The sequence below is a fragment of the Podarcis filfolensis genome (assembly GCF_964270895.1).
Source record: "Podarcis filfolensis genome assembly, chromosome: 10".
Classification (NCBI taxonomy): domain Eukaryota; kingdom Metazoa; phylum Chordata; class Lepidosauria; order Squamata; family Lacertidae; genus Podarcis; species Podarcis filfolensis.
This window is the reverse complement of record NC_139612.1, coordinates 5,126,856-5,146,002: the sequence shown is the minus strand read 5'-3', so window position 1 is coordinate 5,146,002 and position 19,147 is coordinate 5,126,856. Positions and strand designations below refer to the sequence as shown.

At 45.2% G+C, this 19,147-nt stretch overlaps 1 protein-coding gene and 1 long non-coding RNA gene across 21 annotated transcripts in view; one reads left to right on the top strand and one right to left on the bottom strand.

The window, feature by feature from the left end:
* MAGI2 (membrane associated guanylate kinase, WW and PDZ domain containing 2) overlaps positions 1 to 12,871 on the bottom strand; it is a 593,450-nt gene extending 580,579 nt beyond the window's left edge. For 8 of the 20 annotated variants that reach the window (XM_083574936.1, XM_083574921.1, XM_083574925.1 and 5 more), the window contains exon 1: positions 12,035 to 12,723. In XM_083574936.1, coding sequence (XP_083431062.1) covers positions 12,035 to 12,338 — 304 coding nt within the window. In that variant the 5' untranslated portion in view covers positions 12,339 to 12,723. Of the gene's footprint in view, positions 1 to 12,034 lie in introns of all 20 variants that reach the window. The other 12 variants (XM_083574919.1, XM_083574934.1, XM_083574930.1 and 9 more) reach the window with 3 other exon arrangements.
* A 12-nt stretch (positions 12,872 to 12,883) lies between these two features.
* Positions 12,884 to 18,805, top strand: LOC310744280. Its single transcript, XR_014539489.1, has 3 exons — positions 12,884 to 12,938; positions 13,706 to 13,735; positions 18,066 to 18,805. It is a non-coding gene; the product is annotated as an uncharacterized lncRNA (long non-coding RNA).
* The last annotated feature ends 342 nt before the right edge of the window (positions 18,806 to 19,147 follow it).

The following is a 19,147-nucleotide window of genomic DNA, read 5'->3' as shown; positions in this document are numbered from 1 at the left end:
CAGCTGGAGGAATACAGTATTCCTACTGCAATGGCCTTCCAAAGTGCAGAATTTAACTCTCCACAACTGTATCACTGTATAAGAGGAAATGAAGAGCCATGCCCTGGAACCAGGCTTGCTCCTCCAAAACAGTCTTGCCAATTATATACCACTTGTTTTGTCTAAAAGACTCAACAGGAATTAAGGGCACAATGGCTATCGTTCGAAGATTACATGAACAAACACTGCTCTAAAGATAACATGCTGATATGTTTAGACTAAGTCTGTAAGGATGACCTAATGTTATAATAATACCATAAAATAAGTAATTACAGTGGTAAATGATATGCAATGTAAAAAAGAATTTATATGATTCAAAGATGACGAAAGCTGGTGGAGGGAAGTCACACGGGTGTGGTATTGTATGCTCCTTTTCTCCTTACTTTTTCTTCTTAATTTGTTGGTTTATTTTGTAGTTAAGTGTGTGTACCTTATTGGTTTGTTTGTTTGTTTGTAAATATGCCTAAAAAAACTTTTTTTAAAAAAAGACTCAGTAGGAGTTACTAACATCTCCACACAACAGCCACAGTGTCCATACATTTGCTGCGTACATTTTTATTACCACCATTATCAAATTTATTACCTGTCTTTCACCACAAGTTCCCAGACCGGTTCACAACAATGTAAACTATAACGTTAAAAACAATTTAGAACAAATTAGAATCATGACTAGAGTGGATCATGGAATATACTCAAGTGTCAAAGGCCAGAATAAAGAGAAGTATCCTCAGAATAAAACAAAAGCTGTACAGGCAACTCCGGATTTGCATGGGGGTTATATTCTGGGTAGGGCTGGGTGATAACTGGTTTTCAATATCGCAATATATCACTAGCTAAACATCACAATATATCAATTTATCACAATATCTGAAATAAGGAAGGAACTATGCAGAGGCGAACAGGACAATGCCCTGGCAACTGCTACTACTTAAGGATCTAAAACTGATAAAGGATGATATTATGAATCACCTCATGGTTACTTTCATCAGCAGGCAAGCCAAAATGCATCCCAATGAAACTTTTGATTTTGGGCTTGGCTACCAAATGGTGATATTCAGGACAATCCAAAGTACGGTTATGAGTCCTAGTGAATACAAATAACCTTGGACTGCCAGACTGTCAGCAGACACGGCAATAGCCTAGTGGTGACAGAATCAACAAAGGCAGGGGGGCAGAAGCAATGGCAGTCTGGCAGCAGAAGCAGCGGCAGTCTGTGAGGCCTTGCAGTGGTGGCCACAGGCCTTGGCCACGAGGACTCACAGGCCACCACAGCTTCTGCTGCCACTTTGTCACTGCCGTGAGGCCTTGCAGGCTACTACTGTTCCATTGCTGCCACAAAGCCTCACAGTCTGCCACCGCCATCACTCTCTCCGCGAGGCTTCACATGCCACCAGTGTTTGTGCCGCCACTGTGAGGCCTTGCAGGCTGCCACCGCTACTGCCGCCAACTCCCATTGCTGCCACGAGGCCTTTTAGGCTTCTGCTATTACTGCCGCCACTTTTTTTGTTTGCTGATGAAACTGAGGGTGTGATGATTGATAATATTGTCATTTATCCTTCTTAGACCCCTAAGTGGTAGCAGTTGTCAGGACATTGTCCTGTTCACTTCTGTAGAGTTCCATCCTTATTTCAGACATTGTGGTAGATTGCAATGTTTAGCTGCTGATAACATTGCAGTGTTTAGCTGGTGAGTTATTGCGATGTTGAAAACCACATATCACCTAGCCCTTACACACTTTGTGATTCGCAGTATATTGCCAGCTCAAATATTATGAAACAATTATCATGATGTGAACTTCAAACTGGTTTTGGACGATATATCTCCCAGCCCTAGTTCTGGCTCATCACGTGTGACAGCATAAGCCCACCGCATCCCCTTTTCCTGCCACTTCTGGGTTCACAGCGATGCGTGCATGCAGAGTCAATAAATTTAAGGAAGACCTATTATTGTGTGTGCATTGTTTGTATAACCACAATATTTTATTTGAAAAAAGTTTTCATATATGTGATAGCTCATTCAATTCCACTATTTTTATACCAAAATTATCACCAAATGCCTATATGTTCACTTGCTTAAAAAGAGCAAATATCAGAAAATGAAGTCTAAACCATGGATGGACCAACTGCAGTGCTGCATTATCTACATTATTGTCATTTTACTAGAAATTATTCATCTCCTAATGTGTTTTAACTAGTTTATGAAAAAAGAGTGAATGTTCAAGATTCCTTAGTAATTAACCTTAATTAAGGCATTAATTGATCTTTCTTAAGAGTGACCCTCAGTATGCACTCTTGCCTAAGAACTACCTCTCTGGATCAGACCAAGGTCACCCTAGTAGAGGCAACAACCGTTTTTCATGCATCCAACTGATGTGCAACCACGATTGCGCACATTGCGGTGACCCAGAAGTGGCTGGGAAAGGGGGCAAGGCGGGGGTATAATGGGATGGAGCAGGGCAGAGAGGCTTTCTGCATGCTGAGCCAATGCATATGGGGGTCAGGAACGTAACCCCCGTGCAAATCAGTCATTGCCTTTATTGCACTCTTGGCAAGAATGCTAGGCACTACAAAGTAGGCTGGCACTACAAGATAATTCAACAGATACTGGCTTACAACTTCCCACTTGCAACTAAAGTATTATTAATTCATATGCTTGCAAAGCTTTATAAACTGCTTAGCATTTAAAATGTGGTGTGCAAAAAAAAGAAAAAACACGTAACACAAAATCAATATAAATCACAGTATAATGATTTCACACATTTCAGGTAACCAGCAGTGTTCATAATGAACAAAAATTAATCTGGGAAATCCTGGTGAAAAGAAATGCTTTTAGCAGGCACCAAAAACACATAAACATAAAACTGCACATGCTCATAAGAGCATCTGGCTTTAAGACAGTCCTGAAGAAAGGGAACACTGTGTCTCTTTACCCTCTCTTCATTAACATTTTAGAAAAGCAACACACAATGTGATGTCTCACCCACTTACTCCATCTCAATTTTGTAAACTTGGTGCAAGGAGGTGCAAATGGTAATGATGTCACATCATGCATTATATGCATGGCATGTTACAAAGAGAGAGAGAGCTGTCCTGTCTAGTGTGGCCCTAAGCAACTGAAAATCTCTGTACTATGAAGATGCTCAAGCTGTTAGTCTGTCAATTTCCCCACCAGGCTAGAAACACAGACTTTTAGCTCTATTTGCCACTGCCCTACATACTACACTATCAGCACAGCAGTTTGAAACATCTTCTTGGCAGTAAAGCAAAGGCATGTTAGAGAGACCAGCATCAAGGGGATGAGCGTTTTCACCAGCCTTGTCCTACCAGCACCACCACAGAGTCTCAAAAAACCCTGCTGTCTAGATGACAATCCTGGAAGAAGGGATGTTTGATGTAAAGAGATTGACCAATATCCATGCAATAAATGGTTGTGAGAGTTTAAACGAGAAGTAGAAGTTGTTACCTCCCTGGTGAGAAATGGAAAATGAACTGAGATATGAGAAGCTGGCAAGAGCTGTGAGGGGGAAGAAATGAGAATTGTGGCTGACATCCAGTGTGTGTAAGTTAATTGTAGTGAGCCCTTATTTGGCCTACCACTCTTTCTAATTCTGTTTCTAATTAATTAGTTTATTTTTACTGTTTTATACAATATTGCAGGGATGTCCAATCTATCATTGCAGGGCATTCCTGGTCAATCTCGTGATCCTGATAGATCGATCCAAAAATAAGTAAGTAAGTAATGGAAAAGCTCAAGAACTTTTCTGAAGCCTCCCCAGAAGAAGCTCAACAGCCTTGACTATTCCTCCCCAATGGTAGATCACCGCCAGTGTTTTTAGAGCGGGAATAGATCGCAATCTCTTGGGAGTTGGACATCCCTGCAATATTGTTATTGCTGTTGATTAGGTATATTGTCAGCCACTGGGCATGAATGACTTTTAAAATGCTTCTTGTATGGGCTGGGACTTTCCTACTCAAATATTGTCTTTTTGGATCTGTGCTTTGATGTGTTCCTTGGAGCAGACTCTCTCACATACCTCCTGCTTTTTCTCCTAAAGCAGCCCATAGAGCAGCTCTGACACCCGCTTACCTTTCTGTATACTTCCTTCTGTGTCCCTCTGCAAATTTTGTTTTTACAATAGTGAGCCCCCCCCTAAATTACTGTGATGATTCATTGTTCTCCAAAAGCATAGTTAGCTAGTTATACTAGTTTAAAGATTCATCTGCATAATGGATTAACGCCATGCATGATGGAAGGCTGATCTACACATGCTAAAATATTAGGTTATAACTGCATAAATGTAGGTTATGTACTTGGGATAGATTCTGCACTTGGTGACATATCTGTACCTGTCTGTGTGAAGAGGTATGCAGAACAGCTGTGGATAACTCCCTTTCCTAGAGATTTAACAATAGATAATCTGAGTTTTTTTATAGTCTTCTCTGTATGGTTTGGCTTTGGAAGCCAGACCAAAGTCACTAAAGTGCTGGGATTCTAACATATGTTTTGTTTAAAATAAGATTTAGATTGTTTTACATCCATTGTTTGTTCTTCAAAATGGTTGGTGATCATGAGACTTTTAGAAGGGGTGGCTAAGAAATTGACACTTAAAAGTTACATCAAGAGACTACCTAAACCTACAATAACCTCAAGTAAAATTACTCATAACAAGAAGCCACAGATTTAAAATCCAAATTCATTTAGCTCATGGGTAGGCCCAGGGGCCGGATCTAGCCCAATCGCCTTCTAAATCCGGCCCGCGGACAGTCCAGGAATCAGCATGTTTTTACATGAGTAGAATGTGTCCTTTTATTTAAAATGCGTCTCTGGGTTATTTGTGGGGCACAGGAATTTGTTAGTATTTTTTTCCAAAATATAGTCCGGCCCCCGACAAGGTCTGAGGGACAGCAGACCGGCCCCCTGCTGAAAAAATTTGCTGACCCCTGATTTAGCTCCTGGTGAACAATAATACTAAATCCTCAAGTCAATGAATGCTATGTGTCAAGGAAAAATGAATTATCTAGATATGAATGCTGGTTTCTGATGTTTTACAACATCAATCTCTGAGAAGAAAAAGATCAGCTCAATCACAGCATCAGAAAAACTCTGATGTCAAATAGAGTTCCTACTGAACATGGGCTTCCCATTCAGGGCAATATCAAAGCAGTGGTACATATGCAATAGGAATAGGTAAATTTCAATCAACAGCCAAAGCCACTGCATATTTAGGAAATTGGGCTTTCATGGGAATGTCAAAACTCTGGAGTGGGGCATATAAAATCTATAAATCAAAAGACAAGGCATATACTTCACGGGGGGGGGGGGGGGACGACGACTATATGTCATAGAAGGAAACTATTTGCATATGAAATATACAATTACAGTAAGAAAGTAAATTCTTGGAGAATTGTTATAACTCAGTGGCTGAGCAATTACTTTGTGTTTAAGGTCCCAGGTTCAATTCCTACGGTCAAGTAGGGCTGAGACTCGGCAAGAGTCCTGTCTGAACTGCAGAAAATACCAAGCTACTAGGTTAATAGTCAGACTCCCTATAAGGCGGCTTCCTATGTTCCTGTACCTATGTCATTTAAGGCAGAAACATCTTTTTTAGGTCCACCACTGCATTGTGGCAGTGATGACCACAATATTGTGGCAGTAAAAAGGTAAAGGTACCCCTGCCCGTGCGGGCCAGTCGTGTCCGAATCTAGGGTTGTGCGCCCATCTCACTTAAGAGGCCGGGGGCCAGCGCTGTCCGGAGACACTTCCGGGTCACGTGGCCAGCGTGACGAAGCTGCATCTGGCAAGCCAGCGCAGCACACGGAAACGCCGTTTACCTTCCCGCCAGTAAGCGGTCCCTATTTATCTACTTGCACCCGGGGGTGCTTTCGAACTGCTAGGTTGGCAGGCGCTGGGAGCCGCCGACCTTTTGATCGGCAAGTCCTAGGCGCTGAGGCTTTTACCCACAGCGCCACCCGCGTCCCTTCATTGTGGCAGTACTGACCACAATATTCAACATATTATGTTGGGCTGCTTTACCTACCTTAATTTTCAGTGGAGGCACAGACTTTTTATTCAATGCTATCTATCTATCTATTTATCTATATTAGTCTGATATAATATTTGATATTTAAGTCCTTTTTTTTAAGGCCAAGAACTCAATATTTGCCAACAGATTGAATTGTTACACAAACTAGCACTATGTACATAGCCTCCCCAGGAACAAGGAACATTCTGGTCCCACCATCAATGTATCAAATAAGTTAACCTATTTTTATTGCTTTATTATTTCGTTTACCTAAATCAGGTAAAATGAGTCACTGACAAATGCAAAAAATAATACACACTTGCTCCAAATCTCTAAAGTAGCATAGTAGTACTTGCTATGCTGCTACCTATTTCAACTATATAAAATCCACAAACACAGCTAACACATCTAAAAAAAAGACTCTGACACACAGCTAGCTTGTAAAAGGTTCAAATGGAGCAGAAGTGAGAAACTGACGGTAGAAGTGTGAGCTACAGTAGAATCATCATCATAAACAGAGATGCAAGGGCGCCCTGTTAAGCATATTTCTAGATATAACTGTGGTTTTTCAAGTCATACTGCTTCTGAGTACACTTCCCAAAATGCACTTTAGGGTTGCCATATTTCAAGAGGTAAAAATGATATAAAGAGTTGTTGAGGTTTTTTTAGCACAATCGCCTGATAGCTCTGCCGCCGCCACCAAACCACAACCTGAACCAGAGCCGCCCACACACAATTTAAAAAACAACAACAAAATCCAGGACATTTGCTTTAAAATGTAGAATTCCCCTTAGATGGGCATGTAGGACCCCCAAAAGAGGCCATGTCCAGGAATTCCCGGATGTATGGCAACTCAAATTTAGGCTGTCATGGAGCCATCTATGACAGTGCAGACACACCTGATTTGTAACCATAGTCTGTTAAAACAAGACTAAAATCAACAGGCAACCTGGCGGAATCTACTCGCCTTGCAAAGGGTAAGGCTATAGCTATGCCAATACATACTATGCAATATGTAGGTACAGCAACACATATTAACTCTCAGAATTATCTGGCAAAGGCAACCTTCTGCAATGCAGGCTTGTTGTTGTTTAGTCATGTCCGACTCTTCGTGACCCTATAGACAAGAGCACACCAGGCTCTAAATGCAGACTATAAACTTGCTAAATATCCAAGAACAATTACAAACTCCAAAGCAAGCATGGGAAGATGCAATAACTAACTTTGCATACCTCATAACTGCACTCAAACAGCTACTTAAGATCACTCATTTAGTCAGTAGTTTCAATCTATAGCTCCCAAAAGGCCAAGGCTAACCTCTTGCCTTTAAAACCAAGATGCCTGCTGAGTAAACAACTTCACATAATTCAAGCAATCCAGCCTAGTTAACACACTACCCATTAAGAACACCTGCTTGCTTACTTAGGATGAAATTCTTGGAAATAAGCACTGCGGAAATCTATATGGCTTACTTCCAAGTAAGGAGCCTCAGTCCTGGAGTGTTGTAAGGGAAGAGATCTGACAGGCTGGCTCTTCTAATCTAAATATGCTAGAGGCCAAAGGTCAATTTTGTAAGCCGCTAAAACATCAGAGAAACGTTTTTTTACTGTTTAGGCAACTGAAAGTAGTGAAGCAGATCCGCAAATCATTAAAAATGTACCATTTTAATTGTCTGTGCTAAAAGAGTTCAACAAGTTACTGTAAAACAAAATTAAACATTCTGTAATTTTGTTTCTGTAGGGAACCTGACAACTGATTTGTAATAATGTTCAAGAAAAATATGTGCTCAAACACTTTTAACCACCATAGTAGGAGGGTCAATGCCCTACCTGCGCATCTCACACTGTGATTTTACTCTGACAGCACTTAATTCCAAGAGAGAAATGCCAAAACGGCCACATGGCCCCAGTCAAGGTCATGATGTTTTAATTAACTGTCTGCAGTGAAACATTTTATAGAGGGGTTCACTGATAAATGTATGCAAAAGTTATGATAATGACTTAATTAACCTTGATCTGACATGTCTTAGAACAGAACAAGAACAAAGTTACAAAAACAGACATCATTCATTGGCTATGACTCTTTGTTCTGTACACTGGAGAAAACAATTCACTGGGAGCAAACTTTTAATATAGGGCCTCTGTACTTCAAATAAGGAGGAGGGTAGAAACTAAATTGGATTGCATTTTTAAAGATCCATTTGGCCATATATAAACTGGACAAGGCTTCCTTCTATAAGAAGGCTAAACTAAGTCATTCAATTCCCTGCAGAGGAGTTGCCAGCTGTTCCCTAATCTAAGAGCATTTGCACTGAAACTGTCTTATGAATGTAGTTTGCATAGAAACTGGTGCCCAAATTCTCAATTTTATGTGATTTGCACATAGTGTAAATAAACCCCATAAAATGTCAATGGCCTACATATGTTTTAAATATTACAGATAGGAATGCATTGCTACCCTAAGAAGGACTTCAATTCCAAAACAGATAAAATTTAACGATGAGCGATGGGGTGAACCAGGATAATGTGTATATCAACTAGACTTGTTTTTCCCCCCTATAAGGAAGCTGAGTCATGTATCTTACTCCCTTTGGAGGAGCTGCCAGCTGAAGGACATTGAAGAACAGCACCAGTTACTGTAAGGAATAAATTAAGGCATATACAGGCATAAGATTCTGATATAATCATATTGCATTTCCAACTATGGACAAAACTGCAAGTTATCTTAAAAAATAATTATATAATTTTGCATGTAGGTAAAAAGGAATGGCAGCTAAAATCAGTTTTAGCCTATTTGTCAATAATATTATCTGCCTTTTCAATCGGTAGGAGATATCTAAAAAGATGAGTTCAGCTATGTAGTCACATACATGTAAATCCCACTGAGGTCAGTAACAATCAAAGTGCAGGACAGCAGTAATGGGATCTCAAGTTCTTATCAACTTTGTTTAACAAAATAAAACTTTTTCAACTTTGTTTCCCTTTATTTCCATATAAATTATTTTTTTCCTGCGACATTTATATACTGCTTAATTATTTGTATTTCTAAGTAGTGTTCATAAAAAACTATCCATGGAAAATTATTATATCTATAATAAAACCAAACACTATCTAATTATTATATCTATAATAAAACCAAACACTATCTAAAAATGCCTGCTGGAACAGGAAAGTCGTGCATGTGAAGTTCAGCAAGGAGGGTGCCTGTCTAATCTCAGTTCCATAGAGTTGAGCCCTCAGCACTGAATGCACAGTTTTCCATGCCTTCATACCTTCTGGACTGTACAAAGTACCCAAGTGACAGTTTGCTGCACAAAAATCAAAACATGGTCGTTTTAGCAGTATGACTTTAGTAGATGAGACAAAGCAGTAAAATTGCAAGTGCCTGATTCAAACTTTGGATCAGATCCATCATCTGAGGCATGCAAAAACACAAAAATCATTGAAAGTAATTAGCCAAAGAGAATACCTAAACTTTGCCACTGGACATTAAGCTGGAGAAGGAAAGCCATCTGTTACACTTTGCCATTAATATTCTGTTTATCATTCCAGATTGGTAGTAGTGGAATATTGCTTTTGACAGATTAGCATTACTTGTCCTACCAGTGTATTTCTGAGAACATGACCACACTGCAAATTCAAAGCAGTTTAACCCACGAGAGTTTTCTCTGTGGACCCTAGGAATTATTCTTTAACAAGTCCTGGGGATCTCTTAAGAGAATTCATAACAACATCGCTAAGCTACAATTACGAGGGTTCCAAAGATAAAGCCGTAACAATTAAATATTGCATAAACCAGTTTACATGTATAATGTAACTGTTGCTTCCAGGGGACCTGTTTTATTTAACATTCATTCTTATTTGTTTGCAGGGAAGGCATACACCATCATACCAAACAACTGTTATCTCACACTTTCCAGTGCATTTCTCCATCACTTTCCTTAGTGCAAGAAGTTGGGACGGGAGGGAGGAGAGCAGGCTTGTTGCACAAGAACACCAAATCCATTCTACTAGCACAATCTGAATCGCCCTTAATGTGCCACTTACAAAATAGTGGGAGTCTGGAAGTGGCCAGTCTTCCTCATTCAGCAGTTATGGGTTATCATATTTATTTCAATGCACTGTAAATAACTTCTATTGTTGATATCTGTTTTTAATTAATTTAGGACTCCAAGATTTGAGGGCAGCTTTCCGCTACATATTTGATATTTATTTGTTTTGGAATGGAGAGGGAAGACTCCACACCTTACCTACCCTTTTCTGTGTCGACGCTAAGTATTTCTTAACATGGATTTAGCTTCCTTGACAAACTACCCTACCTTCAAATGCAAAGCATAGCAGTACAACTCTAAAAAAGGGACGGCAACCTATGGTGCTTCAGGTGTTGCTGGACTCCAAACCCCATGAGCCCTGATGAGGACGGCCACAGTCAGAGATGATGGGAGTGCAAGGAAGGCCACAGATTTCCTATCCCTCCCCCATAATTGCAGCATTGGCACTAAACCAATGGATTTTAGCTCGCTTTCCAATAAAGCTTTCATATGTTGGGCTGCTTAAATGCTCCTCCACGAGCAGCAAAGCCATTCCCTGCAAACCTTCTGTTGCAATCTTGCATTGCAACCTCCACTTTCTTTGAAGCTACCAATCAATGACAACACTAAAAATAAAAACGAAGCACCTTCAAGCCTGTTCTCGTTACCCCAATTTCCCCTAGGTTTAAACATGGCTTTCTGCTGTCTTTAAACAAAAAAGCAAAAACAAAAAAAACAGGAACACTATTTTAGCATGTCAGAGGACTTGTTTTCGACCCAAGAAACCCCTCGGCTGATTTTCGTAGAGGTGAGAAGCTTGTGGTGGTCAAGGACTTGGCACGCAGCAGCCCAGCCAGCGCCTTCAGGGGAACACGCCCCGCGCCTTGGGCAGATCTTGGGGGAAACCCAGCTGATGAGCTAAGTCCCGCCCCGGCTTTCGCCCCGCCCTCCTATTGGCTGAAACTCCACACTCGGAATAATAACAATCGTCCTCCCCAGCGATTGGCACGCTCGCCTTGGCACGTTGCGGCGCCTTAGCGCAGGCTGGTCCCCGGCGCGGCTACTACGACTCCCCGGGAGGGTTAGTCACCGGGGATGCTTTCCAGGGAAGCCGCGTTCTTGCAGAGCTGTCATAATGTTTAGCCCCACTTCTCCCCCTCCTTCCTTCCTTCCTCCCTCCCTCTTTCTTCCACGGCATGCATCGGTGCCACCGCTCCCCTTGCCAGGAGAAGATGCCCTGGAATGCCTTCCTTCTACTCGCGTCCCGGGCTGAAAATGGGTGTGTGGCGGGGAGGAGAGTCTCGGTGCTGAGGCTTAAGTCTGCCCTGGATCCATGCTGCCCTTCCTCGTAGAGCCAGATCCCAGCCCTCAGCGGGATCCACTTTCAGGTAACGGTGCAGCGGCGGGCAGCCTTACAGCCTTTTCCCTTTCTGTTTACTCAGAAGCAAGTCCCACGCACCGAGGACAGAAAAAGAGCTTACTCCCAAGTAAGTGTGGATGGCCCTGCATCTGTCCTGAGCAAAAAGGTGGCGCTCTGCACTTGCTCAGAAGCACTCGCTTTTTGGGCGGAGGGGGGCAGATTCTGCACATTTGCGTCCTGCGCACCCCTCGCTCCCCAGCCCTTTCCCCGCCGGCCTGCTCCCTCTTCGGGCCCGGCCGAACTTTCTCCGCTCCCCGCGGCTCTCCAGGCACTCCGCCGCTGACGCACATTTAATTCTGCCGTGCGGCACACGAGACACGCAGCGCGATCCAGGAAGGCTGTGCGCCGCCGCCGCGGCTGCCTCCCCTTCCCCAGCCAAAGGAAGGGGGTCGGGGGCGGCGGCGGCGGCCAAACTGCCCCGAAGCGGAGAAGTTGCCGCGTCTCGCGCCCCGCCGTCTTCTTCTTCTTCTTCGGGCCCTTCGCCCGCCAACCCCCTCCCCCCCCCCGCCCGCCCCGCGCTTACCTTGCTTGACGCACTTGAGCCGGATGGGGTCCTTGCAGTGCTTGATCACGGCCAGCACATCCCGGATGGTGAGCCCGGCCACGGGGGTCTCGTTCACCTCCAGCAGCAGCTCCTCGGGCACCAACTTGCTGCCTCCGCTCTCGTAGACCACCTTGCCGGGCTTGACCTCCCCCAGGTACGGGAACTGCCCGTTCTCGGCGCCCCCCTTGAGCTCGAAGCCCAGCCCGCCCTCCTGGCTCCTCACGATGACACACTCATGGACTCGGCTCGTCCAGTGGCTTTTCTTCTTCAAGCCCTTGGACATTGCCGTGAGGGGGAAAGGGATGGGCGCTTCTCCCTCGCCCGCCTGCCTGCTGCCCGCCTCCCTCCTCGCTCCTTCCCCCGCTCGCTCGCTCGCTCGCTCGCTCTCCTTTGCCTCGGGGTGTCCTTGGAGTTTCCTTTAGCCCGTGTGGGGCTGGCGAGGAGGAGGAGGAGGAGGAGGAAGGCTGCCGAGAGGGGCGGGCGAGGGGGCTGCTCTCGCCTGCCGCTGCCGCTACTCCCGCCTGCCGTCTGGGCCGGCGGAGAGCAGGGAGGATGGAGCGGGGCGAGGGACGGGGCTGAGGCGGCGGCTCCCCCCCCTCTCTGCCGCTCTAGCTGCGAGTGCGCGGGGAGCTGCTGGCCATGGCAGCTGCGGCAGCCAGGATGCTGCGTGTGCGAGAGAGAGGGAGAGTACGGACTAGTTTTACAGTAACTGGCTGGCGAGCCTGAGGGGGGAGAGCGAGAGGGCGGGCTGCGTGTGGATGCTGCTGCTGCTGCTGGAGTAGTAGGAGGCGGCGGCGGCGTGGATGTGTGCGGGGGGGGGGCGTCTGCCTGCCTGCCTGCCTGGCTCGCGCACTCGCTCTCCTCAGACGGAGCCTCTGACCCGGTAGTGAAGGCCGAGAGGGAGGCTGGCTTGCCTGGCAAAAGCAGCAGGGAAGGGAGGGAAGGGAAGCGAAGGGAGAAGGCGGGGAGCAGCCAGCGGCGGGTGGGTGGGGAGGGAGGGAGGAGAGAAGACGGATCCGCCGCCGAGGCAGGCACGGCCAAGCGCCGCCAGGCTGAGGAAAACGGCGCCTCAGGCTCCGGCGCGCGCGCGCTCTCGCGGTCTCTCGCTCTCCCTCAGGTTTGGCGCGCTGGGCGAAGGAGACGTAGCCCGCCCGCCCCCCCCCCCCCGCCGCGCGCACACGCACGAAACGGAGCCAGCCTCGCGCAGCCCCCGCGCCCGCGCTGCGCAAAGGCGCGATTCTGAAGGGAGCCGGCGCGCATCTGCGGCGAACCATCCAGGCCAAAGGATCCCGGAAGGGGGCAGATGGCCCCAGCCATAGGAGCCAACTCCCAGGGGCCGCAGTCCCTTCACACACCAATAAAATATTTGAGGGGGCCAGTCCCCCCAAAAAAGTTGATGGGCATTGGCATTCCAAGGTGTACCTGAGACCCTCCCATATTTTATTCAAGTTGGCCCCCCTGACCCCAGCATTGCTTCGGATCTGCCAGTTGCTGCAAACCGGGAGGGGGGGGCTGCTCTTGGGCTCTGATCCTGCTTGCTGGTTTCCCCACTGTGAGAACAGGATGCCCAACTAGGTCTTATGTCTGGTTTTCTGCAGGGGTTGGCTCAAAGGCCAACTCTTTATATTTTTCCCTTTCCCCTTTCTGCAGGTCAAAATCAGTCATTGCATCTGAAAACAGGTTGGTCACCACTTGGGATCTCTGAATCCTCCACACCCCCCAAGATGCTTCAATTGCCTCATTGCCGTGAGGCAATCTCATAACCTCACACAATCTCATATGGCATGTAACCTCACCTTTTGCTGCTGCCTGTCCAGTCCAACACAAAGTAAGGGATGGGTTTTAGTAGCTAGGATAGGATATATTAATTTAGCCCTCCAGGTGTGGGTTAAATATACAAAGAGATCAGAGAAAAGACATAGGCAACTCATAAATATGTTTCCAGCTACAAGAATGTAGGCATGGAATTAATGGACGTGCCAGTTTGCCTTCATTACTCATACATATTTCCTTTGAATAGACTCTCTCTGTGTGTGTGGACTGATAATAATAATTTATTATTTGTACCCCACCCATTTGGCTGGGTTTCCCCAGTCACTCTGGGCGGCTTCCAACAAAGATTAAAAATACATCAAAATGTCATTAAAAACTTTCCTGGATAGGGCTGCCTTCAGATGTTTTCTAAATTTCAGGTAGTTATTTATCTCTTTGACATCTGATGGGAGGGCGTTCCACAGGGTGGCCGCCACCACCGAGAAGGCCCTCTGCCTGGTTCCCTGTAGCTTTGCTTCTCGCAGTGTGGAACCTGCCAGAAGTTCCTCGGCGCTGGACCTCAGTGTCCGGGCAGAATGATGGGGGTTGGGGGTATATCCTTCAGGTATACTGGACCGAGGCCGTTAGGGCTTTAAAGGTCAACACCAACACTTTGAATTGTGCTTGGAAACATACTGGGAGCCAATGTAGGTCTTTCAAGACTGGTGTTATGTGGTCTCGGCGGCCACTCCTAGTCCCCAGTCTAGCTGCCGCATTCTGGATTAGTTGTAGTTTCCGGGTCATCTTCAAAGGTAGCCCCATGTGGAGCGCATTGCAGTAGTCCAAGCGGGAGATAACTAGAGCATGCACCACTCTGGCAAGACAGGCCAGAGGCAGGTCCAGGGGCATGTGTACCAGATGGAGCTGGTAGACAGCTGCCCTGGATACAGAATTGACCTGCGCCTCCATGGACAGCTGTGAGTCCAAAATGACTCCCAGGCTGTGTACCTGGTCCTTCAGGGGCACAGTTACCCGATTCAGGACCAGGGAGTCCTCCACACCTGCCTGTCCCCTGTCCCCCCAAAACAGTACTGGCTTCTGCTGTTTGCTGCCTTGCTCTTTTTTCCATAGCTGAACCTGGGAGTATTATTTCCTCCCTCATCCCTCCCTCCACACTCCTAAAGAGTCTTGCAAATCTGAATTGTTGCAATGGAATCCATTGTTAAAGAAACAAAAATGTAGTGGCACCAGTCCTTTTTTTCTTAAAAAAAAATGTTTAGGGATACTCTCATTTTCCTTCTCATATTGAAATACTGCCCTTCAATGAGGCCAAACTTAGATTCACAAAATGTTTAGGGGTATGCGTACCCCTGCGTACCCCCAGAAAAAAAGCACTGAATGGCACCATTGTTGTTTTTTGTTGTTTTTAAAGTGATGGCTTTAAATGTGAAGGAAAGGTTACAGTAAGAAGAGGAGGAAGATGTTCTCAAATGTGCTCTGATAAGTATCTTTTATAATAAATTTTCAAGAAAAGGGACTTATTTCCAAGTAGACTATAGAAGCTATGTATGGTCATGGCCTCTCCCAGATAAAGAATAATCAAATCTGATATTTAAGTCTATTGGCAAGAGAAACCTTTGCAGCAGCTTCTGTGGTGCTCCAGATTCACACGACACATGCCTGCTTCGAACCTGTGGTCCGCAGGTCTGGGCCTTATGGAGCAGTTGCAGCAACGGTGGAGCCCCTCTGCTCCTTTGGCTTATATACCCTTCTCCGATGGGCTCCTTTCCCACCACCTGCGACGTTTCCTGCATGGAAGTCATTGCTGCTCTGCCTTTTTCATGCCCCTCCTGGTTCCAGGAGACTCTGGGGTGGGGGAAGGTGGGGGATCTACTGACCCATCCGTTGCTTGAACTGCCCCTTCTTCCTCAGCTACATCCTGCACATCTTCCTCTTGCTCGGACTGCCCTGACTCCCTCCTCCCGCCTTGTGGGTGGCATGATTGATCGTCGCTCCCCTGGTCCCCTATCTCTACCACACACTCTTTGGTGGCCCTGGCAGTCCCTGGCACATATACGTTTGTGGCTTAAAAGGCAGTGAGATCTTTTTCCCATGCTGGGTTTCAAGTCTCTTTTTTTACCTTGTTATACACAGCAAAGAGGGGTGGAGATGTCCTCACCTGATGCCCCTTATTGATTTGTTTCTCTGTTCCGAACCCCTATTCAATGGTGCTGTCATCTGCTCATGTACAACAGCTCTCTGAAGTGTGCATATCTTAGCTTAACCTCAGCTTACGTTTTCAAATTAGAAAATGTACTGAACGGCATTGTTTCTCAGGAAACTACAGGATACATGTCAATTGGGGCCAGCATCATGTGTACTTGGTTTCAAACACCAACGGTGCAAGTGCAATGTATCTGATGGAAACAGCAAAGTAAACACAGTCTGGGATGCAATGAATGCAGATACCGCAACCACCATCTCCTCCCACTGAAGTACTAACCCTACAAAAACAAATCATTAATTTGCCAGTGTGGAGTGAGTGGAGAAGGGGCTCCTGTCGTCCCATCTGGAATGCACATTCAACGTGTGCAGAGAAGACACAAGTGAATGATGGGAACTGAGCAGATTAAGGATTGCGCTGACATATGGAAATTGATTGGCAGTCATAGCAATTTCATTACAGTTTAAGCACTTCAAATTATTTTTGTGTGTGGAATGTGTACTGGTTGCATTGAGTGATTTGTAGTAACAAGTGAGATGGGCGTGTATTTAGAGAATAATGAATGAGAACAGGAACATTTAAGGGGAAACAAAGAACAAAGACACTTTGATACAGCGTTCTACATGGGTGGAAACGTAGGTGTTAAGAGTCTAATTTCATGAAGGAGCTTGTAGGATTTGTAACCCAAATAGAGAACACTTAAAGGAAAGGAAAAGATTTTTTTTTTAAAGAAATATTGAGGATGAAATTAATTTATACCAAGGAACAGGGCCAGAAGAACAGCAAAGGCCTCTATTTTCATAGTCCTCAGTAAGTGTGTTTTGAATTGCAGCCTTTGAGGGCATCTGTTCTCTGTCCTCCTGTCTGGGAGTGTCCCCCTCTAAAATCACCACACTAGGCTCCCCTCATCGAACAATAGCCTTCACATGAGCTGCCTGGCCTGAGGGCACTTAAACCCTTCTGCCCAGAAGCAGGTAGGCTAGAGTAAATGTTCCCTACTCAGGCTACCTCAGCATGTGGAAAGGAATGATGTTCTCACTTCTGCTGGACCTGGGAACATACCTTTTCTATCTTAATGTCCAACCAGCGACATATTTGCTCATTTGTTAGTCTTTCTGGTTTTTTGGGGTTTTTTTGAATGATAAAAAACTCTGGTTAATGCTTGACACGCCGTGATTAATGACATCACTGCCCCCCCCCCCAGGTCTCAGGTTTGAGCCCTGAGATCTCAAGGTCTGGGATGCTCCTACACACTGATTATGAAGGAACAAGAAGCACCAGGTTTTTACCTTCCTAGGCCTTGCTCAAAAAGTAAATTGCACATTCTTCTACCTGGGAGATGTGCAAGTTTCTGTTGTGTCAGGAGGATATGCATCTCCTGGGTGGAAAAGATGAGAAAACTGTTTTTTTACTTAGCACCACCAAGTTTGATGGGACTGAGGGCTATTAAGGTTTCCAGTCTTTTTGCCAGCCCCTCCCCCCCATAGTTATATGTTTCCCCCGCTTCCCACCCTGCCATCTGCATCCGTAGTGGGGTTGCCTTAGTCAGGGAAATGGACTGGGTCAGGCTGCTTTCAAAACTTATCCCCGCTCCCACTGTTCCTCCAAACTGAACATGGACTCCAGGCTTTAAATAATGTAAGTAAGGAACATATTGGCCCCACTTACATTCCAAAATCTGGTCCCTAGTTTGGAGGGGAAATCTCTTTAAAAACAAAAAATCTGTTCTCCCCTGCCATTCAGAAAAGTGTTCTTCCATTTTAAGGTTAGGAAGCTGCATGGTCATCATTAAAGCCCCCAGTCTATGGTGTTACCCTACCCTATCCGTTTGTCAGGGGCAGACTTTGGACTTTGAAATTTCAGTGGCTCCCTGTGCAAGGCCAAAATTTGGCATTGCCCCCCCACCTGTCACCTTCCGTTCTGCTCAGTTCACCATGTCATAGTTGTGATGCTCTGCTGCACTCCCTAGGCTCAGCACCCATTGCAGCAGAACCTGTTGCGCTGCCCTAAATCCACCTCTGCCTTTGTCCACAGTCATGCTCCACCAGGTCTTGGCTCATCATTCTCAGACACCAAGAGGGATGCCACTGCCTTCAACAGCATCAACCTTTCTGCCCTTATCCCTGGACCTGCCTCAGAAAAGTTATATGGTGTGCTCCCCCCCTTCCCCCAAACTCTTCCTTCCAAAGCACATCTACAGTATTGCTAATTCGTTAATTTAGTTAATTAATTAAACAGCTAATTGAACAATCCGCTTTACCACAACACAAACAGCTCCGTGAGATCCCACCTCTAGCTTAACTCATGGAGAAAGTTCTCACTGGGGGCCAATACGGTATGTTTGCTGCTTTATGTATCACTTTAATAATTAGTAGAAGAAGATGCCTTTTATTTCCCAGTGCTTAAGCTTCTATATTACCTTAAACAAGCTTGGTTCATCAGGATTATTTGCGGTTCTCAGTACTTGTTTGAATATGATTGCTGCTGATCTGACTATTATGCTGAATATCCTGTCTCTTAAATGGTGCCTACTCCCACTTTAAAGTGTTTCCATTAAAAAACCTATCAGCAACAACCTGAGCCTGCATAGAATATTAATTTGTAACAGGTATGATCGTTTAGATAATTACAGGCCTTTGATTCTGTTGTCAAAGGCGTGATGGATGTGCAACTATGGAGCTGTGGTGGTTCATTGGGAAATAATAATTTCATGTAATGGAGGAATGCCACAATGCAACACAGAGGCAGGAGTGCTTAAGTAGGCCAGCACAATATTCTCTAGTACACAATTTCTTGAACAGCAGAGGAGGCTACAGGGAGGGGGGGGGAGTAGTAGTCCTGTTTGAATTTCATGAAACTCTCTGATAATGTCATGTGAATTCTTAAACATTAGCTTCTGCATTTCTAAGTGTTGCCATTTCAGGAGAACACCCTAGTTTTGAAAGATTCATCTGGAAAATAGAAAAGTCCTAATCAGAGGAGTCTCATCAAAGTGAATAGACATGACTAACTTAGGCACATTAATTTCAAAGGGCAGAAATGAGTTAAATACCACTCATAGAGTTGTATTCAATGTAGTGCTGTGTTGCTTGTTCTGTTAGTGCAATTTGAGCCCC